At 33.3% G+C, this 26,985-nt stretch overlaps 1 protein-coding gene across 1 annotated transcript in view; it reads right to left on the bottom strand.

Annotated features, from left to right (window-relative positions):
• Window positions 1–26,985, bottom strand: part of LOC149795876 (uncharacterized) — a 133,485-nt gene that overhangs the window by 63,937 nt on the left and 42,563 nt on the right. Inside the window, exons 11-15 of the mRNA XM_089963875.1 lie at window positions 21,462–21,520; window positions 16,381–16,614; window positions 12,289–12,507; window positions 6,470–6,500; window positions 1,618–1,791 (exon numbers count right to left, since the gene is read on the bottom strand). Coding sequence (XP_089820001.1) covers window positions 1,618–1,791; window positions 6,470–6,500; window positions 12,289–12,507; window positions 16,381–16,614; window positions 21,462–21,520 — 717 coding nt within the window. The remainder of the gene's footprint in view (window positions 1–1,617; window positions 1,792–6,469; window positions 6,501–12,288; window positions 12,508–16,380; window positions 16,615–21,461; window positions 21,521–26,985) is intronic.

Below are 26,985 nucleotides of genomic sequence, written 5' to 3'. Positions count from 1 at the left end.
TGTAACATTACACTCTATGTTATTATGCCTATCCATCCAGCAGGAGAAGCAATAATATAGGTTTGAAAATGGCCACCATGCCAACCATATCAGACAGCAAATCACCACCATTTTCATGCAGGACCAACAAGAGTTAAAGAAAAATCTTTAAATAAAAATCCTATGTCAATATGACCATTCATTCTGGAGGAGTAACAGTAATATTGACAAGATGGCCACTATGGTTGCCAAAATGAATATAAAGTGGTATTGTTTCATTTAAGACCAACTAGTCCTTGGGACGAACATGTCTGAAAAGTTTCATGGCAATCCTCCAAGTAGTTTAAGAGAAGCAGTGAAAACAAACTTGTGCCAATGGACATATGATGGACAATACATAAAGGCCATCCCATTAAGCTCTTCAAGTCTCTGAGCAGTTGATTTAATTTACTGGATCAAGAATAAACCATTTTGATATGATGTTAATAATAAGCCAAGTAAAATTTATCAAAACCTAGTTGCCCATAGAAATATTCAAATAAAAGTATTGAGGATTAACTCTGGAAAAAATGATTCAAAGCAGAATGATATGCACATGTTCACATGATGACAATAAAATCTGCCACATTTCAGGTCAATTTATCAAAAGGTCTGATATTAGTCACACACACAAACACACACACACATGCAAGAATTATCACATACATTATACCTCATTTATTTAATATGAAAAAACTATAACTCTAAACAAGTCCATCAGTGAAAGAATGATACATTGGTTTCATGCCTCTAACTTCTGTCAAGCTTCAGGGAAATATCACAAATTTTGAGATTTGTTGCACACACAAAAATTATTATATATAATATAGTATCTAACACCAACAAGGGACATAACTCTGGAACAAAAGGCCAAAGCGGGCTGAGAACAATCACCTAGCTGACATCAATTTAAAAGTCAAAAATAAATGATTTCTGAGTTAGTATAAAGACTGTGCTGATTTTTATTTATATTTTTTTTATTGTGTTGATTATTGATAGAAAATTTTGGCTGAAAGTTAAAAGTCCATTATAACAGGATGCTTTCTGTCAAATTTGGTCATTTATTTAAGGAACAGTTTATGAAAGTTACTTATCATTTCCAGACTTTCATAAAACTAGCCAAATTGACAGCCAATCCGAATCATCTTTATTCTTTACAAACTTAATGTTAAAGATCATCATGCAAGAATAATATTCCTCTCAAATTTCTGTTGAAAGAATTTTGCAAAGAAGTTGTTTAAAAGTTTATTTCATTTTAGTAATGACAGACATATCTGATAATGGATTCTGGATCTTTTGTACAACATATACATCCTTTTCATTCTCTGTCAAATTTAGTTAAATTATGTTAAGCAATTTTTGACCATCATTTTTAAAATATAATTTTAGTACCGGTTGCATGTGGGATCAGCATCATTTGTTAAAAATTTAAAGATCTTTATGTGAAAATGCTTTCTGTCAAATTTTGTTAAATGCAGTTGCAGTTTTTGCCAAACAATAATTTTATCTTTTTTTTTCCTTGTTAGCAATAATTACCATATTCAATATAAAAAAAAGCGGCATATACCAGTGTTGCCTCACGTAAAAATTGAAACTTACTTTTTTCAGAAATGTTATACAGACATTGTTTTTCCCATAGCACCAGCAGGCAATTTTGATTCTCATTTTCAAAGGTACCAAGCTTGGCCTGCACTTGAACTTGTCCATACTTTAACATCCTACTAACACCGCTGTCTGCAGGCATTGCCTCAAGCTGATCTGCTACTGTGTTCTCTGTAAGAAGAAATATTATGTATAGTTCCTTGTAATTCCCATGAACTCGTGTTTTGGTCACTCTTAATGAAAGAAGAAATGTTTCCATGAAATAACATTACCAGTTACTTCTAATTCACAGATCTGGTTCAAAATTTGCAAATGACATTAGTGTACCGTAAATCAGACATCCAATATTTGAATCTTCACTTGGATATGAAGATGCCTACAGGTTTTGTAATTAAAATGGCAAATTCAAGGTCACTGTTACTTAAAATGATAGATGTTTGTGCACAATAATTGTAGTTGGCTTTGACAAAATTTAGTGAATGGTTTGCATTTGGTATAAGGAAACGATCATATCAACTGATTCACCCTGGGCCTTTTCAGAGCACTGTAATAGCTTAACAAGTAAATAAATATCAGTTAACATTAAAATCTAATACATCATACTGGTGGCATGAAAAATGGAATTTTAAAGTGCAAATACATTTTACATTACAACTGGGCACATCCTGAACCAGTTGGAGCCAGCCTTATCATGTAAGAAAACTTCATTTGTTTAAACCAACATTAAATACCTACTGTATATACTTGCTGTTTTATTTGTCCATATTTTTACACCTAATGAATTGTGCAAGAAAACAAACACAAAATTTATTTTCTGTATTGTTTTCTACATGATATACCCCATAATAAGGAATTTTATGCTAAATGATGGAAACTTGGATCCAGTGATGAGGACTGTCACCAATATAATCCATGCAATGATCTCTGAAGAAATGCTAAAATGCTTCTGGTACATACATGTATAAGAAGAATATGAATGGCAACAAGATACAGTAATGTTAAAGGACTGATTTGATGCAGTGATATGCATGTTTTAATATTAAAAATGTAAATTTGTTCAATTGTAATTATTGTCCATTTTGCATGCTAAAAATCAGGTGGATGGAAATCATACCACTTTTGTAGTCAAAACTTCTAAACAAATTTTGAAAATCTCCTGATTTGTACTGATCTGACCAGTCTTTTCTGTCTCATGCATGAAGAACAATGGTATTTCTATTAAAACCAACAGTACTGCACAAGAAGTCTTTAAGTGAAACCTTCATGCCAATATGACACTCTGTTATGAAGTAGAAGTGATAATGATATTTCAAGCTGGTCAGAGTGGTTGCCACACTTGATGCACAGGGGCACTATTTTCAATTAGGACAAACCTGACATAATACGAAGTGTCTTTTTGAAGAATCCAGTGTTCATGCAACCATCCATTCAGAAGAAGCAGTGATTAGAATATTTTTCATGGATGGCATGGATGACAGATCAGCACTATTTTCAATTTGGACTAACCAGACATTATAATAAGTATTCCTGTGATATCACCATTCCATCTGGTGGAGGATCTTTAACTTGATTTCCAGATGGCTACCATGGTATAGTATTTGCAAACCCTCCCATTTGTTTGACCTACCTAATGATTTAAAAGTGAAAAGCATCTAGGATATAAAAAAGTACATAAATAAGTCATTTCATTCAATGATTTATAATTTCTAACCTGTTTTCAAGGGGTCCCTAACATGTCAAATTATTGGTGTTTCAATGCAAATGGAAGCTTCCAATATAAAAAAGCAGTCACAATGGTCACTGTCCATTTATAGCTTCTAGAATAGTTTATTTCAGTAAAAATATATATTTGCAGTATCCCCTTATACCATTTCTAACACAAATTGAACAAATAAATAGGAGGAATTCTTGCATGCATATGTTCAAAGAGATCTAAATCCAAAATTTACCGATTTTCAAAGACAGTAAACTACATCACATATGTAGCTTAAAAATACAGACTGGCCCAAGCAAATAGTGTGACCATGTTGCTAAAGAAACTCCCTTCTGATTCTAAATGTGAACAAGCTGACAGTGTTTTGGACCCCCTGGTGACAATCAGGTTAGCAATTATAAATCAATGAATAAAATGACTAAGCTTTGTGCATTTTTCATATCTGTGATTTCTTTTGCTTTTAAAATCAGAAAGGGGGTACGAATGAATGGGATGGCAAGAGAATACTATTGTCACACTGGCTGTCAAATGGGTACCATTATCATTTGGAACCAACTAGACCTTGGAATGAATGTGTGTGCAAAGTTATATGACAATTCTGCAAATTGTTCATGAGGAATAACAACAAAAATCTTCTAACTGACAGATGACAAAAGGGCAACAGAGAAGTCCAAGCTGAGTACATTTGCAACCTGCTGTTTGCAGATGACTGTGCCCTCAAGTCCAGTATGGAGGCAGGCATGCAACAGAGCATGGACCTTTTCCACAGCATGCTCCAACTTCGGACTCACCATCTCTACCAGCAAGACCGAGGTTCTGCATCAGCCAGCTCCTGGAGAAGATTACCTGGAACCATCCATCACTTTGAATGGCCATAAACTCAACAATGTAGACAGGTTCACCTACTTTGGCAGCACACTCGCACAATTAGTCCACATAGACGAAGAGGTCAACACTAGGATTGCCAAAGCCAGCATAGCATTTGGCAGACTCCACTCAAATGTATGGGATAGGAGAGGCATCAACCCCAGTGAACTGATGACATTAAATGGTCCTCATCGACACTGATGGATGAACATCACTGGTCTATGACCAGTAAAACTAATATCTATTTGTCGTAATGAGCCAAAATTTAAACCAAATTTATGAAAATGTCTATTGTACATTGTTTACAATAACCAAAATGATCCAGGGTGTCTCCTACAATAATGCCTGCTTCCTAATCATCAAATTAACATCACCGTTATCACAGAGAAATATGCTTATAGTGTTTAATGTCTTTTCATCCACATTGCATTGTTTCTGTTAATTTATTATTAAATAAATTTGAGAACTGTACTGAAGTATCTTTGAATATATCATTCTTTAAGCATGACAATGAACCAACATATTATAAAAATGGGCTCATCATTATACCCTAAAATCAGACATCTGATATTTGAATATCACATATCTGATATCAAAACTAGGTCAATGTTATTGAATATATCACTCGCCAAAGATCAATGGAAAATCATGGAACCACTGGATGAATAAAATACTTTCTGCAAACTTTACGCAAACAAAACATACAAATAGAAAATATATCATTTAATAGTTCAGACATCTTACAGGTTTGCATCGAAGTAATTTTAATGCTAGCAACACGCATGTTCAATTGTAGGTATCCGAGTGAACCTGACAATCTGCCTCATTGATACTCAGATTACTGCATGACATTACATGAACAGGACAAAATAATTAATGATATACATCGAGCTTATGTAAAGCCAAGTCTAAAATATTTTTGTATTGATTAGCAAGTCTAAGCTGTAAGTTTCACTGGATTTTAGAAACTGGAAACATTGATTATGCTGTAATTATTGCCATGTCACACTGTACATGCAATATTTCTGACTCTGATTAACCTCTACTGTTACAGTTCAGTTAATATATTACAGGTACAATAACCAATTAAGGAATTTACAAACCATTCCAGCATTAACATTTATATATTATTCTAACAAAGATTTAGCATATTGTGGTTTGTATGTGATACACCAATCATACTTACTGAATGCACTTGGGGGCCCCGAGTGGCCGAGTGGTCTAAAGCGCTCTCTGTTACGGATCACTGCCATCTCACCTCTGTCTGTGTAGGTTTGAGTCTCGGATTCAGCCAATGTGGGTATGTGAGAAAGCTTGCCAGTAGCTTCTCGAGGGTCAGTGGTTCTTTCCGGTGTTTTCCCAGGTTCTTCCTCCACCATTAATACTGGCCACCATGTATAGCCTATCATGTGCTGAAAAATGGCATTAAACCCTACAACAACAACAACAACAACTGAATGCACTTAAATATTTCAAATCATGGCCTGTTTTATGATTTCTTTCCAGACAATAGCTTTATTAGAAATTAATAAGATATCACCATCTATATTACAGACAAACCGAGCAATATTGCCATAAAGATGAATGAAATATTCAACATAATTTATTGGCTACCTTCTATAGGGTATTCACCATTCTGAGCAGAAATAATAAAACAAATTAGGTGTAACACAAATTGCTACATGTACATGACTGCATAAACACTTTCATTCAATTTACTATGGAACTGAGAGGAATTCAAGGGAAACAAGCATGTTGTAAGCCTTGGGATATAACAAAAACAGCACTACATTTTATTGTTCAATGTAAAATAATGCTGAGTTACTTAGCACTTATTTTATGGAAATGTTTATGCACAAACTTAGCAACTCTTCATGAGCCATTGTTTCCAAAGTAACCAGGCTAGACCCCATGGGGTGATTAATATATAAAAAGACCAAATATGGGGACCTAGTAATTGATATTTCAAATGATACCAGCTTACTGAGTGACTGAAGTATACATTATTGAAGTTTACTGTTAGCAAGGTAGATTCTGAAATGGTTTCCTGGCCAACTTCTATGTAATGGGATTTACAAACAAAACAAATCTTGAAGTTATTAAAAAAAAAAGGCAAATATTCCTTTATAATTAAATATATTCACTGTAATTGCACACAAAATGAGAAGGAAAATGAACCTATCACAAACAGTGAGAATCAAAGTGTATTTTTGTACACCAAAATCAATACCTTGAATTAGAGCTGGCAGTTTACATTTCAGCACTTACCAACAAGTCTTCTATACAGCTCTTCAAATACCTGAAATTTGTGACACAGAAAGTTATTGGAACAGATGTATAGTGATTGGTAAAGATGTAAAACAGAGAAAGTGATTGTTATAAATGTATAACAGAGACAGTGATTCATACAGATATATAACAGAGAATGTGAGTGGAACAGAAGTATAATAGAAAGTGATTGGTACAGATGTACAAAGGAGAAAGTGAGTGTAACTGATGTATTACAGAGAAAGTGATTGGTACAGATTTATAACAAGAAAGTGATTGGTATTGAAGCAAACAGAAAGTCATTGGTACAGATGTATAACTGAGAATAGTACAGATATATATATATATATATATATATATATATATATATATATATATATATATATATATATATATTAGAAAAAATAACTGGTACAGATGTATAACAGAAAGTAATTGGTACAGATGTATAACAGAAAAAGTGACTGGTACAGATGTATAACTGAGAAATTCATTGGTACAGATGTATAACAGAGAAAGTCATTGGCATAGATGTGTAACAGAGAAAGTGACTGGTAAAGATATATAACAGTGAAAGTCATTGGTACAGATGCATAACAGAGAAAGTGATTGGTACAGATGTATAACAGAGAAAGTCATTGGTACAGATGTATAACAGAGAAAGTGATTGGTACAGATATATAACAGAGAAAGTGATTGCTACAGATGTGTAACAGATAAAGTGATTGGTACAGATGTATAACAGAGAAAGTGATTGGTATAGATGTATAACAGAGAAAGTGATTGGTACAGATGTATAAAAGAGAAAGGGATTGGTACAGATGTATAACAGAGAATGATTGGTACAGATATATAACAGAGAAAGTCATTGGTACAGATGTATAACAGAGAAAGTGATTGGTACAGATATATAACAGAGAAAGTCATTGGTACAGATGTATAACAGAGAAAGTGATTGGTACAGATATATAACAGAGAAAGTGATTGCTACAGATGTGTAACAGATAAAGTGATTGGTACAGATGTATAACAGAGAAAGTGATTGGTATAGATGTATAACAGAGAAAGTCATTGGTACAGATGTATAACAGAGAAAGTGATTGGTACAGATATATAACAGAGAAAGTGATTGCTACAGATGTGTAACAGATAAAGTGATTGGTACAGATGTATAACAGAGAAAGTGATTGGTATAGATGTATAACAGAGAAAGTGATTGGTACAGATGTATAACAGAGAAAGGGATTGGTACAGATATATAACAGATAAAGTGATTGGTACAGATGTATAACAGAGAAAGTGATTGGTACAGATGTATAACAGAGAAAGTGATTGGTACATATATATAACAGAAAAGTAATTGGTACAGATGTATAAAAGAAAGTGACTGTTAAAGATGTATAACAGAGGTCAGTTCCCCAATAAAATATATTTATCCCCTGACCTTAAAGTACAAAAGATGTACAGATCAGTGTATCCAATAGGGGTACAAGACTGAGAGTCACAAATCCAGTTAGCATCAGTACTGTGAGTCAGGTTGACTAAAACCCAATCAAAGAGGTTCAATAACAAATTTGAGGTGGGGGTCTCTAGTCAACAAATGATAATTCAAAGGTATTTCTAACTCATTCTGAGCTTCTGTTTACAAAATTTGGGATTTCATCACCATGTTAAGGATCAGAGCAATATATGCACTTTATACAAGCATTCTAAATTGGGAACAAAGAAATAAGCAGAGCAAAGAAAATTAAATACAAAGAACAATCATCATGGTTAATTTGTGTCAGCTTGCTTTGATTTACAAGGGGTCCTTACAACACTGAAAAGTTTCAAGTGAGCCACTATGATAAAAAAGATTTAGAATCACTTTTAACCTTACATATTACAATGTTGGAAATTTGGATAATAATAATAATGACTTTATTTAAAAAGGGTGACACAATTAGATGCAAGGAACTAATCCATGTTGTGGCCCTCTGATTACAAAGTACATATTCAAAGTCACACACACACAGACACACACACACACACAAGCATTGATAATAAATTATATTTATATATGGACATAATAAAGAGAAGATTTTACATGCTCCAACTAGGAACACCGTGTATATAGAGTACAACCAGGAACACCGTGTATATAGAGTACAACCAGGAACACCATGTATATAGAGTACAACTAGGAACACCGTGTATATAGAGTACAACCAGGAACACCGTGTATATAGAGTACAACCAGGAACACCGTGTATATAGAGTACAACCAGGAACACCGTGTATATAGAGTACAACCAGGAACACCGTGTATATAGAGTACAACCAGGAACACCGTGTATATAGAGTACAACTAGGAACACCATGTATATAGAGTACAACCAGGAACACCATGTATATAGAGTACAACCAGGAACACCGTGTATATAGAGTACAACTAGGAACACCGTGTATATAGAGTACAACCAGGAACACTGTGTATATAGAGTACAACTAGGAACACCGTGTATATAGAGTACAACCAGGAACACCATGTATATAGAGTACAACCAGGAACACCGTGTATATAGAGTACAACTAGGAACACCGTGTATATAGAGTACAACCAGGAACACCGTGTATACAGAGTACAACTAGGAACACTGTGTATATAGAGTACAACTAGGAACACTGTGTATATAGAGTACAACTGGGAACAATGTGTATAGAGTACAACTAGGAACATCATGTATATAGAGTACAACTAGGAACACTGTATATAGAGTACAACTAGGAACACTGTATATAGAGTACAACTAGGAACACTGTGTATATAGAGTACAAAAGTAGTCAGACAACAAAGTGGAAGGTTAGTGAATTTATACTTTAAGTTGTAATGTATTTGTTAAATCACACAGGTTCCACTTTTCATACATTGAACTAGATTATAATTAAATGCATTTATATTTGTACTTTCTTTAACTGCCTTGGGATTCTGTTCCAAAATTAGTGATCCTGACAACTGAAAACTTTTTTTAAAGAGTTCTTTACTTGGTTTTAGAATGAAAGATAGTTAGCTGAAATTTATCTTAAATGGGAGTGTTGCCTTGTTTACTGGAACGAAAGACTTCACTGAGATTTAATGGGTTCATATATTGTTGAAACTTTTTGTTCATAAGTCTAGCCTTTCCCAAAATGTCCATTCACTGTTAACATTTTAATATCATTCATTGCACTTGGGATTTGTTCATCACTATCTAAAATGAGTCTGCAAGCTCCTTTTTGTCAGCAGAATAGTTTGTAAATATTATTGTCTAGCAATTTCATATGGAGAGTATATCTAACAGAAATTATATCGTGCATTTAAAAAGTTTTGAAAGTTTGTTGTGAAAAATGGGGGGAAGGAGCTTTATTATTCAGAAAACTGTCAAGGCCAAAACAAAAACACTTTTTTGTATCAGATGTATGCCTAACATTCAACATTACATCAACTGAACCAAAATTTCTACAGAAATGTCACACCCAATATGACACATACAGCAAACAGAAAATGGCAGTAGGAACATTCCAATATATATAACTCCCCATGTAGTGGGCTGCCATTATCTCTGATACACCAAAGACTCAAAAATCCAACATCATAAATGTAGAGACATCAACCATTCCTAGTTTCAATGAAGTGTCAAACAAAGGAAAAATTTTGATCTGGATGGGAGAAAGTATACTTATATCTGATTAGAACAATTAAAAAATAAATCCAAACATTCTACAGTTTCAATATGAATATGTGGGCCCTGTTGATGAAATAAACCTTGTTCAATGCCTTATGCAAAACTAAGAGATTCCACTCAATCCACATAACATCATTCTCCAAGAACTGAAAAATTAAAGAACTTTCATCTCAAAAGAAAAATACAGTATAATGGTTTAGTTAGTTTTTGCCTCCAAAATAACCCCTCAGTTCTTACTCACTTTAATGCTTATCTCTTTTAATAAAGAATGACAGTCTTCTAATGCCTTTACATTTGAGACTGTTTTAACCACAGTATCAACAGGTATGTAATTTAGTTTTAAACAGATGATATTCGTCATATAAAGGTTAGATAGCTGATGAATAGTGACATATGGTTTTCCTAATTTTCATAAATTCTGGATCATCTGTATAACGTAGCAAGAATATCTGCAATTACAAACTAATCCCCAACTTTCTAAAGCAATGCTGGTCTATCTTGTTTTATTAATGAAGAGCTGCTTTTGTGTCCAAAAACATATTTACATAACTAAACCTCTTTAAAATGATGACCAGACATTATTAAGCATAAGAATATGAGTTTGACCAACAAAAAACAAAACAAATTGTCTTTAAACAAACAGTGTCCAAACACTAAGAGAAATTACAGTATGTCCTTCACAGCATATCACAGATTTTTTTTTTTAATTTCCTTTAATTATTAAGCTAAACTTTTCATCAAAGTGCTCAACCGTTTACCTGTAGGTTAGAACTTCTTTGGATTACTTACATGTTACAGTATTTGAGAAATGCAAGGATCATAAACCCTTGACAAAATAGTTAATGTGTTAACTGCAAAGTGCAGCACACACTGAATACTTAGGCCTCTCCAGTTATCTAAACTATTCTTTCCAAGAGCCTAACCCAACATGACTGATAACTTGCTGCAATTGTATAGACAGAGACTGGTTCACAAAATCAAAAACTGACTTTAATCAGCAAATGCACAGACATGGGCAGAAAGATACCTTGTATTATATCTTCTATGAGTGTTTCTGGGGTAAGTCTGTTTTTGCTCATCAAGCATAAACACTGGACTCATATTCAGCATCAATTTCTGGCTTAAAATCACTCACTAATATTTCCAGTAACATTTTCCAAGCACTAATAATCAGATAAGCTTCAAACTTTAAAAGTCATTGCCATCATCAGCTGGTATTTGCAGTATGAAACTGTCATCTGAAGATGAATCATTCTGAGAGTCAGCCATTTGGAGTTTTTATTATAGGCATTCATTATTTTAAACATCATTTGTAAAACTTTCATGATTACAAGGTAAAAACAATGATAGAATGCTTGTTCCAGGACCCAATGTGCCAATCAACAACCATTCATGTCAGCTGAAGTACCCAGACATGTCAAAAGTTGCCTACCTAAAGAAAAATGTATATTGCAAGAAGTGCCATGAGACCTCTATCAGCGGTGCAACTTGTGACAATCACTTTAAAGACTAACAGTTATATTTAAAAAAATTAAATAAAAAATGTATCTTGCGTAGAATATGCCACATTCTATTTATTGATGTATTCCTATTATCAGAGCGTTTGAGCATTTCCATTCAGCAATTTACAGTGCAAAGTCCTTAGGTGATATCTCGGTTTTTTTTAAGGTCAGTCGAACAAATTAATTACGTACATGTAACTGCATTCACTGAATAACTAACAGCAGACTTATATTCATCTTGAAAGCAATGGATAATGAATGGATTGACAATTTTTGTGATATACAATATGTCTCCCATGATAAGTCAAATGGACCTAAAATCGTGCAAAGTTGGAAATGGGCTTCTCATTGGATGAAACATCCTGACATAGGAACTAACCAAAATATTTTAAAAGTGGCAGATGAGCTCATCATCAGGAATGGAATTATCACCAGATAAACACAGCATGAAATTTGGTGGATGTCATAGTTGCAACAAACAACAAATTTAAAGTCACTAAGAATAATTATATAGAAGCCTTCCCAAATCCACAAATTTAAGTACCAAAATCATAATAATAAAGCTGATTTCATTTAAATAAAACAAAATCATTTTGCAGTTATGATTACTTGCCTTCAATGTTTCTTGATCTTTCTCATAAATCACAAATACCACTTCTTCCAGTTTACGTGTGGGATGAGCTTTTTCAAAGTTTGCCACACTTTGAAACATTATTGAAGCCACTAAATCTTTTGGAAAGTGTAGTTTTCCTGTCCCAATTGGTGGGAAGGCAATTGATCTGTACTTCTTGTTTGCATCTTCAAGACAACCAGCGAGGAAATTTTGAAACACCTGGAAAAGAAGGCTTACTTAAAGCAGGTAAATACATCATAGAATTGGCAACTGCCTGAGAGATTAAAGACTCCCACTGACATCATGTGGCTGAGTGTGATAAAAAAGAGCATAATGGGGGAAACCATACTGCAAGCCTAACACAAGAACATGTGTTCAAAATGCAACTCTAACTGTGGTTTGATGATGTTATTATGTGAATTCTCTGAGATTATGTTGTCAATATTTAACATGCAGTTAAACTGGTATGATAATCATCATTCTTGCAGTTATATTTAAATTCTTAACATTATCTCTTTGATTATGCAAGCTACATGTCATGTGATATTGACAAACTAGGGTAGAAGTCTGTGTACAATTCCCATACCCAGCTTGATATTTTGTCAGAACCCTAGAGCTGAAAGTGAGTAAAAATATAATTTTGAAAGCATTGATGAAAATATACTCAATTAAAGAAAAGAAATTTTTATATGATAGGAATTTAATCAAGATTTATTCAAAATACAGGTCCAATAAATTTGGTTATCAGATTAAACTAAGTAGCTAGGGAACACACTAGAATTATACCTCACTCAACCACACTCCTTGATCATATTTACTGCAGTAATCTTGAAAACTATCAACATCTCTGTTCTAGTAACCATTTTGCAACTTATTCAAATATAAATGTAAAATCATTTCCTTGAAAGATAATCATGCCACTATTAAATATGTTAAATATGGATAATTCAAAAATGACAATCTGAAATTTCTGTTATGCAATCTGAAAACGTGATCTAATAAACTTACTGCCAAAAATTGCAGTTAGGAGGACAAGCAATCAGTCAACCACTTCTGTAAATGATGTCATGGAGCAATAATTGCAATGGCAGTAGCTGGTACAGGAAAGTAAAATTTCCATTAGTCAGAATGTTACCACGTGATCAAAATGAATTGCATTCATTTCTGTATGAACTGTAAGGAGAACTACTTTTCCACTTCTATAAATAGATTCACGTGTACAGCATAAGATAAACACTGCCTGTGAAGGCAGACACAAAGTAAACAATAAAGGAAAACAACATTCTTACATTTTCAAAAAAAATAATTTAATAAATTTGGCTTCTATTGTTTGAAGTACTGGTATTATGATGACTTATTACGATCAAGCAGGACAATCCCAAGTGCTATATATAGCTACGTAACAGAAAACCCCCAAACATGTATTACTACGCTCAATTAAGATTTCTACTTTTTTATGATGCAAGCAAAATAGCAAATAATTGAAATTTCAATCATAAGAGTTTAACATTGTTTTTTTTGCATTTATCATGGTACAAACTGTCAGTTGCTGGCTCACACAGCTTACACAATGCCCTTTGGGCATTATTTGCTGTGTGAATTGGCAACTTACAGTTTATACCATGATAAAGGCAGAAAAAACAACGTTAAACTCTTATTTGAAAGTAAATTTGTTTACGTATAATTCATGTAAAATTCAACAATTTTTATGCCAAAGAACCTAAAGTTAAGTAAATTGGTAACTGAAACCATGATATATTACTTGTTTTTAAAACAGTAGATGTGACCTAAAAATTTGAATCAACATTTTGAAATTCTCAACTTTTTATAATAATAATAATAATAATAATAATGAGGACTTTGTATAGCACCTAATCTTTAGAAGCTCTAAGCACTTTACAATATTAGACAACACCTAAAAGATAAAAAACATAATGATATGATTACAAACACAAACACCATGAAATTAGAAAACAGAAAAAAAACATGCTTAGAATATTTAAGGTAGGAAACATTATTAGGTCTTTAAGTTTGTTCTTGCAGTCAAAATAAGTGACTTTTGAGAGCACTCTTGAATGTGATCACTGTGTCTTTGTGTCTAAGTTCAGTTAATTCCACATTGATAGGCTCTGGTATGCAAAAGAACGCTGTCCATATGAGTTTGTTCTCATAATGGGATTAATGAGTATACGATTGTCAGAAGAGGAGCGTAAGTATCTGGCTTGTGTGTACACATGGGTGAGGTCAGATAAGACTAGAGTCCGTCAGTGAAACGTAGCACAGAGAACAAATTTTGTGTTTGATTCTGGACTGAATGGATAGCAAGTGCAGGGTACAGAGTAGCAGGGAGGTGTGCTCTGATCATGGTACTCTAAGTATGATTCAAGCAGCTGTGTTTTGAACTTTTTGAAGTTTCTGGAGCAGATATTGAGATGAACCAGACATAATTGAGTTATAATAGTCCAGTCTTGAAAGTACTAATGAATACACCAGTGTTTTAGTGGCATCAGCTAAAAGATATTTGCAAATTGAGCTGATGCGTCTCAGCTCAAGATATGCAGTCTTGCATATATACATGACATGTTGGTGCAATGTGAGAGTACTGCCCAAAGTAACACCTAGGTTTCATACTGATTGTGTGAATTTAATGTTGGTGTTGCTGATATTTATTGTTTGAGGTAAAGGATGTGAATGAGAAAGTCTTTGTGTTGTGATCAGAATGGCCTCAGTTTTATCATATTCATCTGCAGCGTGTTACATGTCATCCATGATTTCACATCAGAAATGCACCTCTCTATACCTTGGATGGTAACATCAGCTTCAGTTGGGTGGCTAGATTTGTATATTTGGGTGTCATCAGTGTACAATTGGTGAGACACTGGATGATGATCTATGACACTTGAGAGTGGCTGAATGTATAGAATGAAGAGAACAGGTCCAAGAACAGACCCCTGTGAAACACCACAACACAGATCAACTGGGCTGGAGTGTATTCCATTTGCAGACAATTTGTATCCTGTTGACCAAGTAGGACTTGAACCATGGTAAGGCTATATCATGAATGCCAAATACATGCTGGAGACAGTGAAATAATATATCATGGTCTATTGTGTCAAATGCTGCAGACAAATCAAGGAAGGTGAGGACTGTAATCTTTCAGCTATCCAAAGCAGAGAGAATGTCATTAACTACTTTTAGAAGTCAGAGTAGTTACAGTAGTGTGGCAAGGGCAATATGCAGATTGTACATTGTGTGCTGGAAATACAACACACACTGGGTCCCATTGCAAATAAAAAAATGCATACCATATTTAGCTGCAATGCAACACAGTTACTTGGTCAAGTCATGCAATGAAAGCAAACTTAGGATTCCCAAATTGGCACTCCAAGGTTTGCAGAAGGCCAAGTAGGAATTATGTTGCTGCTGCTGCTGTTGTTGTTGTAGGGTTTAATATAATTTTTCAGCACATGATAAGCTGTACATCATGGCCAGTATGAATGGTGGAGGAAGAACCTGAGAAAACGCTGGAAAGAACCACAGACCCATGAGAAGCTTCTGGCAACCTTTCTCACATACCCATATTGGCTGAACCTGAGACCAGAACCCATGCAGAGGTGAGATGGCAGCGATCTGTAATGGTGAGTGCTTTAGACTGCTTGGCCACTCAGGGCCCCCAGGAGTTTTGAGATTACTTGCAAAACAACTGCACTTGTTTTGTTTTCAATCCCCTTACAACATTTAAAATATTGACAAAAATCTACTGGTTTAGAAGCTAATCTACTGATCAAAATTTGTCCATCTACTGGTTTGATAACCTAATTCTGACACATGTAAGAATGTGCATAAAGATACAGAAATGTGAGAAAGTTAATATAGACCTGTATTTTAAAAATGGTTATTAATTCTAGTTTTACCTGAATTCCTTGTTTCAAAATATCTTAGTTAAGCTTTATATTATATACAGATGTTTTGTTGGGAATCATTTTCTTTGCCCCAACATTTCTGCACATCAACAAATATAATTATTGATTTGGCATCTGAAAAAAATTATGACAGTAAAAAGTTTGTACTTTTTTATCGCTGCTTTCTCACCTTAAGACAATCTGAATGTCCCTCATAAACATACAACACTCCATGGAAGATGGCCATGCATGGTTTTGCCAAAGTGCCCACTCCAGTTTTCAAAACTTGTCCAAATACAAAGTTCCCTTGATATTTTTGAAGTTCACTTTGAATTCCTTTACCAGCTTTGTCCAAGAGTGAAGAAGAGATTACACCTTTTGTCATGTCTAAGCTCCTATCTACTGTGTTGACAAGAACTTCTACCTGCAAATAGATGATGCATGTCAGTATTAACAAATCATTATTTTTATAATAGATGGTACAATCTGTACCAAGACGAAAACAGTTATTTGTTTGATGCTGGTCAATGTCTAAGGCACTTTGACCAGTATAAAGATAATTCTCTTTCTCATTCTATCATCACAGGTGTTCAATCAATCAAAGATGCCTGATTTACTCTGCATTTATCCTTCAGTCCTTCAACCAAGCTATTTTTGTCTTATGCCTTAACAGTATTGAAGATATATATATGTATCTGAAGATTCAGTGACAGTTATATTTTATCCTGGCCATCTATTTTATTCTGGCAAGACCAAGAAAAAAATACAGAAAATGTGGAGAATTAACCAATAGGAAGATAAATTTCCTGTTGTATTGTGATGGAAAAATTTCTAAACTGCTTTAGGTTGAAACTGACAGTAACGTTGAAGTACCCACTAAGGAAGGAAGCATGAGTGATGGTAATAGACTGAAGAAGATGAAGATTAAGATGAAAATTAATATTAATAAGAAAATACAAATCAGACAAAACTCTGTGTGTGACAATTATCCTTAACAAGCAAAGCTTTTTAAAAATTAGAGTGGCAGCTGCATATCTAAAATATTTTTTTGCTATAAATGTTGAGGTCATAATTCTTGGGACATCAAAATACATGCATTTGAATATCTAAAATTATATTTATTGTGTCTAAAACATTGAATTAACCAAGCATTTGGGAGCATGCTTATTCAATATTTTGAATGTCTTTTGAGCCATAACCCAAAGTCTGTGCCCGTTTAGAGTTAACAATTTTGCTAAAACAGTTTACAATAGATGCCTGTAAAATCATCATACACAAATAATAGAGCATGCTCTTGTATTTTCTCAAGTTTAGGTGTGTTCATGTCACCGCAGAAATGCCAGGCTAAGGGACAGAACTTAAAATTGGAAAGGATAAATGCATGAGATTGTTAGTTTGTTGAGTCTAGTTAGCCTATGACCAATAAGTTTCAAGAGAGATAATTGCCCTGACAAAGACGTTTTTAATCAATTTTTGTGTGTGAATCAAATTGCAGTTGATAGTCTATGTCAATTCCAAGGAGCTTAACAATTTCTTCACAATTTATGACAGTACCACTTAAGTTTAGTACAGGCTTCATACTGAATTTCTTTTTATCCACTGCTAATGCTTGAAACTTTTCAATGTTGGACTACATTTTGTTAGCAATGAACCAGTCAATGAGAATTTTTGATTCTGCTTCAAGTATGTTAATCAGAGTGTTAAAATACTGTAAGCAAATGGACAGTGTTATCATCAGCATAGCTATACAAAAAACCATATCTAATAAAAATAGAAGATACCATTGAAAAAAGCATTAAAAAGAAATGGTCCAAGGATTGACCCCTGATGAACCCCTTCTGAAATTTGAGAATAACTACTGAACACCCTTCAACTTAATTGCTGCTTATGATTAGATAATCAGCTCAATAAAAGCCCTACATACTGACATACCAGAATCCATTAGCAAATAAGAATACCATAATGAAGACAGCCAAAAGTTTTGGATAAATCAATCTGGACTAAAATTAAATATTTGTTTTCATCTTGAAACTTCCTCAAGCAAGCATAACAGAGTGGTCTGGCAACCATGACTTTTAAGAAAGCATGCAAATGTTTGTTAAAAATGTTTTCAAAAAGTATACTGACTTGGGTCTCAACAGATTTCTCAACAGTTTGGATATGATGAGTAAAATTGTTGACAAATCTATAATTACTTTCATCAAGAGTAATGTTCTTTTGAAAATCAAAACTACTTTCGCTTCCCTCAGACAATCAGGAAACATATTTCATTGTGTAATTTTATTAATTAGATCTGTAATATGTCCCAAAGGGATTGGTGCCCATGCTTTTAACAGTTTAACAGGAATTTGATCCCCTCTTGTTCCTTTATTCTTAATTAAAACTTCTTGTCATTTTATACACTTCTTCATGGTTAACTTGCTTAATTAAAAAATATGTATCCACGTTGCTATAATTGTCCTTAATGGCCTTAATACACTGATGGGTTAGAGGATCAAAAGGATACCAATGTCTAATACCACATTCGCATGCAAATTATTGAAGATTTCACATATTTCTCTGTCACTGTTTACAAGTTTGGTACCTTCAGCAAGTCATTGATCTTATCCTGACCAACTGAACATTGGCATTGATGGATAATTAATGATTGATCCCACATCAACAACAAGGCATTTACCACACTAGCACCTGGGCCAACAGCATTTAGACCTGCATGCAAATGAATTTAAATTTTTTTGCAGCTATTTTGATAGACTGTTAAAGGTTGTATTTTATTTTATCTGAATTAGCAATCAATATCACTGGTTAACAGAATACGCATTGGCGTGGAATAGGGAAATCTCACTCAAGTGGTCATACACTGGCAAGACTGAGGTTTTGCCAATCCTTAACCTATGCACATCACTGATTCTTATTTGAATATTCTCCTTTGATAGCAATTTAAAAAAAACAAACAATGAAAATATCAACAGTAATAAGAAACCTATCTAATGCAAAATTTTAAACGTGTTTTTAAAATTTATGATGTAAATAAAGAATACAAAAAGTAATGAGAAATGGGAAGATTGTGAACGAGAATTACACAATGATTGAAGCTTCTAAACACTGACTAAACTACAGTGTACAATATTCCATCAAGACTTCAAACAGAGTCCAATTCAAAGAGCAGAATTCACCTCCTGTTTGGCTGAATTTCATGCTGATCATGAGTTATTTGAGGGTGGCAATGTTATAGTCTGGTTGCATAACCAATAGCTCCATACAAGTCTGCTTGTTGCTATTAGACTGGACAAAGCTGGGACCTTGTGTTGGAGTACAAATTTTTGTACATTAATAAACAGGTATGCTGAAGCTGACTGTTTTAGTGGACTGGCATCAACTGATGAGAATTTTCAGTAAATCAAAGAAGGCAAAGACTGGCTATAAACTTGGAGGAAGTCATAAAGAGCAAGGTCTTTTATCTTGTGCACTGCATTTCATGAGATCACTAATTTATTAGCTCCCAAACGTACATGCCAAAACCATCTTTTATGTAGTTTGGATATTTGACAGGGTACCATATAAAAAAATTATCTTTTTATTGCATTATCTTGAGAATAGTGGTATTCATATTCAGGTAAGTCATCAAAAGGGAGGTAAGTTGTCACAAGGGAGTTAACTCATCACAAGGGATCTTGCTGGATTTTCTGGGGTCTCATTTATATCTGATGGACATGGTCTCATGTTATTTATATTTTCACCAGGTCTACATGTCATTGCATTAAAAGTATTACAGATACTGGAGGCCCAGATATTTGTTAAAGTTTAAAATACATCAGACTTGTCTTTAGTCAAAGTTTCACAGCATAAAATGATCTTTCTGCATCTCCATATCTTTCAGTGAGTGTCAAATATGCTGGGTGGTGTTGCTATGTCAACAGATGTCATATACTCCACAATGACTAACGGCTATTTAGTTTTGGCTCTCTGCTCACTTTGCAGATGGTTCATCCTTTACTGAATCACTGTTGCATTTCAAGATTTTACATTCTAAAGAGAATCACACTTGTACTGTTCTGATGTTATATAACTGTACATATTCTCTGTCTCATATATAACATACCATATACTCAGGTTTTTTCAGTAAAAATAACATGTCATAATATAATAAAAAGATATACACAATCTATGCTGGAAAATGTACTTCTGTAGATTTATCCATAGACTTAGAAAATAACACTGAATGTTTGAGAGTATGCATTATTTAAATATGCAGAATTCATTTTCAGATATTGATAGCTGTGGCTGTTCATATCATCAACAAAGTGATCTTCATGAAAAAGGTAACTTAATTCATCACTTCTTTTGGAAAAATCCTACAATTAACACAGTAGGTTCACAATATACAGGAAACAATTGAGATTGACAACCTTTGAAGCCAAAACTTCTTGCACCTCAAGTTTGGAGTTATACTAGGGCTACTTGCCTAACATCATTACAAATATGAAGCCACATATTAGCAATATATGCAATTAAAAATTGATTTTACAAAACACATGGGTTAGCAGATTCAGGTGATGTACAAGGCATTTTAAACAAATATGATGTGTTCAGCTTATGGGAAATAGAGTAAAACCTGTTTTATGAGACCACCCTTTCTGCCAACAAAAAGGCTCTCATTACAGGTGGTCTCATCCAACAGATTTGTGCAAGATTACCATTTCCCATTGCAGCATTAATTACAGTATATATATGGTTTTCATTTTTCAAAATCTGCAATCATTTCATCTTGAATCAATTCTCTATAGCAATAAAGATATAAACATCATAAAATATTTACAATTTGAAAATTATGTGTACATATCGGTAGTCATTTTAACTGCAAAATCTATACATTACTAAACATAAAACCAAAACTTTTAAAATTTGTTTGGATGTATTTATGTAAACATGACAATCAGTAAATAGCAAAAGAAGACTATTTCATGGTCTAATATGAATGTGTGCATGTCAAGTTCATAGTGTTGCCAAAGCAGTTTGGATTAGTAGTGATAACACACTTGTGCTAAACTGGATGGGCAATGGATGACAGACAACAGGTCTTCTCATAATCTCTTCAGATCTATGACAAGCAGAGCTAAAATAATTGGACCCTGAAGTTTTGGGATTTTGCCCAAATTTGTCTTTATCTTTGTTTGTTTTGAGATATTAAACTTGCTCGGCACTTAATGGCTAGGATTGTGGTGATGTGCCATTACACTTTGTACATATATGTTTTGTATATTAAGATACCTGTGCTTCATGTAGCTGGCCCTTTTGAACCTTTACTCGAATCCTTTTAAAGACTGAGCCTGAAAAAAAAAACAAAAAAAAAACAAAGTTAAGAGATCTTTAAAAAGAACTCTTAGGAACAATGTATGTCTTACTCACTTAGATGATGCCTAATACATGAGTGTTAAAGCTGATGTTAATGCAGAATATGTAAAATCGCAGTGCCCCTCATGACAATTTTTAAATTTACATATACTTCAGGATTCATGCACACATCAAGTTATAATATATGCATGCAATGACATATGTATGATATGTAATGTAAATCAGAAACCTATAACAAGAAAAGCCTTATTGTAATGACCTATATTAAACTTGGGTGTAGCTGAGTAACACTCTATATTATGCAAGTTCATACTTGAATTGACCTCACCATACATATAACAAATAGAAATCCATATGGGCCTGATATTGTACACATATCTTAAATCTGCCAACAGGCAAATTCAACAGCAACTGGTGAAGAAATCTGGATTAGTGGGAAGCCAACCCTGTCAACATTTTTTTTTAAAGTCCTTGTGAATGGTTATAAAGGTTCAAAGTTCCTCCATTTCTTGTATCTTCATCTATATTTTATGTTACAGAGGGGCATCATTTGCAAAAATATGAAAGCTCATAATTCCAGGGTGCTTTCTGTAAAATGTGGTAATATTCAATGTAGCGGCTTTTAGAAAGAAACTGTTTGAAGTTTTTTCTATTTTAAGTAATGGCAGTTTGATGATGGTTTGCAATTATTTGTAAAACCCAAGGAAGTTGTTTATATCAGGATACTTTCTGCAAAATATGGTCAAATTCTGTTGAGCAGTTTTTGAAAAGCTGTTTAAAAAAGATTTTTCTAATTTTAGCAGCAGTATCCACATTTGATGGCATGTTGGTATCATTTGTAAAATTCTGGAAACCATTTATTAACATGCTTTCTGTCAAATTTGGTCAAAGTCTGTTGAAGAGGTTGTTGACAAAGAACTTCTTTAATGGTTTTAAAGTTTGGGCACCAAAATCCATATCTGCTGTCAGAATGGCATCATTTATAAAATTTGAAAGCCCATTATCCCATGTTTTCCATCAAATTTAATCAACTTCTGCTGAGCATTTGTTCATAAGAAGATAATTAAATGTTTGTCAAGTGTGATGGTGGATGACCATTTGTTAAGACAAGAAAGACCTTGTTGCAAAATTGTTTTTTGTCAAATTTGGTTAAATTATATAGTGAAGTTTAGAGAAGCCCTAGTTTCTAACTTTTCTATTAAAAATTTTAATATCAGCAATCATTCAGTGGCCATATTTGATGATGAACAGACATCAATTGTATACATTTGAATGCCCTTTGTGCTAGAATGCTAAAATTGGTCAACTTCTTTCAAATAGTTGTAAGAAGTCATTTAAAGTTTTTTCTATTTTTAGTAACAGTCACCATATTTGAGATCATACTGGAGATCATACTGGAATTATTTGCACAAATTTGAAAGCTTCCATGCCAGGATTCATTATGTCTAATTGGTTAAGCAACCTTTATGAATTTATCATTACAGTGGCTTCACAAGTTAAAAAAAATTGTCAATATCTTCAAAATGGTAATTGCAAGACAACCATGATTTGGGGAAAAGTGTTGTTCATTATAAAATCATTCTGAAAGTAAACTTTTATTTTAGGTTTCAGCCAACTAATTATTTAATTACATGTGTGGTAATATATTACCATATTTTAAAAAATGAAGGTCACTCATTGGCTGAGAACTAATTTTTGCACAAGATTTATGAAATTTGTCGGGAGTCGATGCATTGATATTAGTTGTGTTCAACACTGGTTTATAACCTAAACCATTTTAAGTTTTGATGCTTTTGTTACACAGGTACTACTGGATATATACATGGAAACTATATAGATACCTAAAGTGCCATTTTTCTCAAGAACAAGGCACACAATGCATATCATGTTCTAGCTTCTCTAGACTGATTGTTCATAGAATCACTGATCTTACCATGAAAATATGTGGGGTTTTTAAACATTAACATCATGGTATATGGTTACTGAATTAGTACTCTATACCCATAAGCTAATTTCCATAAAAAAAGTCAGAGGTTTTCTCTTATACAGTGGAACCTTATTCATCCAGACACCTTCATTCCCAGTGAATATGTCTGAATTAATGAGTTTTCTGGATAATTGAATCATGAACATTTTTATTTTACAATTTTATCATATCATATACATGTACTGTACATAAACATGTATTTGCTAGCTGTACATGTACTGCATATTCAATGACAGTTGATTTAAGTGTTTATTTCCCTTTTTTATCTGATTATAACATGCACTTGTATATTCACATAAATATAAGTTTAAACAATGAACACATGGAACACATCATACTATGCATGTACATATTATTTCAATTCCTGATGAAATCTGTGACATTTATTGCCTGAACTTTTTGATGGCTCAGTCTGCAATGATTCGTGATATATTATGCTGGCATATGAATGGTAGCATTTGGGTGATCTTTGTGCTGGCAAATCTTCTATATGCTGGCTGGTATTTCCATTTGTCTACGCTTGCTTGATCATATCACCATAAAAATGTAAAAAGGTACAATGAATATAAAACTGATATCTTGCAGTTAAATGTGTGACGGTAAGCTTAGCAAAATGCAGTCATTTTTATCTGTTTATTTTACAACTGTTGCAGCTGCTAATGAGCTGATAATTTTGTGATTTGATCCCAGTGATTTTATTTAATTATTAACACCCCTGGTCAGCGAGTAGCAAAAACAGATATTGTTTATACAATTTCTGGCTACAATATTGGCACACTACATGATCATGTGATAAATTAATAATTTTAACATGCCACTAGAATTTGACCAATCAGTGATTAACAAACAGACACACCTCCATGATGCATAGGTGAATTTGTGTTATCCAACTTACTGTATTCCCAAATATGATTCTTAAAATTTTCTTATTTTTGGACACATTTAATTCTGGATTATTGAGGCAAGTGTTATACCAATTTTATACTTTTGTCCCTAATTTTGATTTCCACATCTAACATTTAGGAAATCCTTTCCCATTATACTATGTCCTGATAGTGAGGATTCCAGATAAACAGAGTCCAGATTAATGAGGTTCTTCTGTATGTCCTAATAAAGTTTCTCTAAACCCTTCAGTCTCACAGCTGGGGCAAAAGTCTATCCCATTACCAAGAATGTGCTCCACTGTCAGCAGATACTTGCAATGGACTCAGTCTGTTAGAGAATCAACCTACGGTACCTTTCAGGACATATGAAGGAAAGAGGTGTGCATGTCTTATATGCAACTGGCACAATACCACCTCATCTCTGTGAATCATTCCACATGAAGAATGCCACACACTGTGTCTCAATGGTATGCATCTTTGCATTTCATAAAACCTTTATGTACAAGTTTTCATGCACATAAACTAAGTTAAATCCCTATATAAAACATATCAGTTAACAATATATTACAATATAATTAATCTGAGAAAATATTATTCATAAAAACATAAATACACAATGTAAGTTTTTTCATTGTTTATTTCAAGTTTAAATCAAACATTTTTATAAAAAATTATTTACAGTGGTCAGATCATCCAGCAGATTTTTGGATCTAAGCTTTAAAGAGAAAGAAGTCCTCGAGGATGAGAATCACAAATAAATCTAAAGTCCAAGTCAGGGACTTCCTCCGTGGGTTGAACATAATGTGAAGAAGTGTTGGAGAGCAGACAGCAGCCTTACAAACCCAGCAACAGGAAACTGTTTCTAAAAGTCCTTTGTAGGCTTAAAGCGTAGTTGTCCATTCATTACAACATTCTATTGCTGATAAGAGAGGACGTTCTCCATTCTTTGCAAAATATAAAGTAATTCGGGGGGGGGGGATCTGGACCAGAAAACTAATGAGAACTTGTTAAGTGTGAAGCTTAATAATCACTGTGAATGTCATCAGTCATCACCAGACTGTGATCTTGTGAAGGAAACTAAAAATGCTATCATATGTAATTATTAACTATAATATAAATTACCATGTCAATAAAGTGTTATAAACTACTGTTTGTGCTATTATTTTGCATGTGCATATTTTCCGATTACTCCATCAAACAAAATAAAGATAAATAAAGACTTGAAATTCATGGGCCATTTAAACTTAGAATTTACACAGGAGACCTTTACAATACAGTGTACAGTACTTACAAAGTGCAATCATGTTTTGTGATTCTTATATTCCATGTTTATTCCCCAATATATAAATATTAGATGAAAATTTTGCTTATTCATTGTTTTTACCAAAATCGCATTCTTCCAGATTATATTTCAGCTAAACATATATTGCTGATTTATTTGCTTTTGATCCACATGTTCACAAGTTACTGTTTGTCAATGATATAAGTGATCTGACAAAGTGATGTAATTTATATAAAAAGATACATACATTTAATTGTGTAAGGCACATAAGCAGAATATATTCACCCAACTGTTTATTCATGAAAGAATACTATAATACTGGTTAATAATTCTGAATAATTCTGAATACAGATTCAATAAGATCATTATTCATTTTAGTTTTGTGTCTCGGTTTAACAAAATCTTAGTTTACCACACATTATTCATTTCCACTTATTGTATCGGCATCACCTTCATATATAATTGGTGGATTTATCTTTTGTTTTTCAACAGCAATCCAGGCCAGTAAATCATTTAAACCATGAAACTAGCTTGGGTAAAGAGGAAATTTTCTGAAGGCAATGCCAGTACTTTGTGGTGCAATTGACTTTTACTACCTAACATTAGCACGATTACCACAGCTGAGTAAAACAGAGACTTACTTAAGGTCACTTACATCAAAAGTAAACTACATCTTTTATGGTATTACATTATTTTTGAAGCATTCTTTTAAACTTTATTGTATTTTGGAGATATGTAAGTCATTCAGCGCAGAGAAGTTAAAATCTTCAATATGCTGTAGATGCACTGATGCCATTATGTAAATATCTTCACTAAATGTGAGTGTTAAACAAAGCACTGTTGTTGTTCGTTGTTTGTATATTGGTATATTGCATTTTAATAAGTTAGGCATTTAAACTTTTAAGATAAAATAAAAACTTAATTGCTGGTGAACTGATACAAAATTCAGATGTAATAATGCTAAACAAACAATAGTAAACTGAATGTGTAAAACAAGCCACTAATGTCCAAGTATTGTCATTGTCCAATCAAATTATACATACTGGAATTGAGTAGAAATAATAAGAAAACAAAGGAAAATTAAATATATAATTTTACTGACTCTTCAAACAAATTATGTTAACTTATAACATTTTCAAATAATAATTCAAAATGATAGTCCTTTAACCAGTTAACAACCACAAAGTCAATTTGTTAAGTTAATGACATTACAATTAATAAAATATGGTAATTGATCAGCAGGTAAAATATGTCTAAGGTATCCTAAGACTTATAGTACAGGAAAAA

The sequence above is a fragment of the Sinohyriopsis cumingii genome, chromosome 7 (genome assembly GCF_028554795.1).
Source record: "Sinohyriopsis cumingii isolate HCF-2022 chromosome 7, ASM2855479v2, whole genome shotgun sequence".
Taxonomy (NCBI): domain Eukaryota; kingdom Metazoa; phylum Mollusca; class Bivalvia; order Unionida; family Unionidae; genus Sinohyriopsis; species Sinohyriopsis cumingii.
This window is presented reverse-complemented; position numbering and strand designations above follow the sequence as displayed.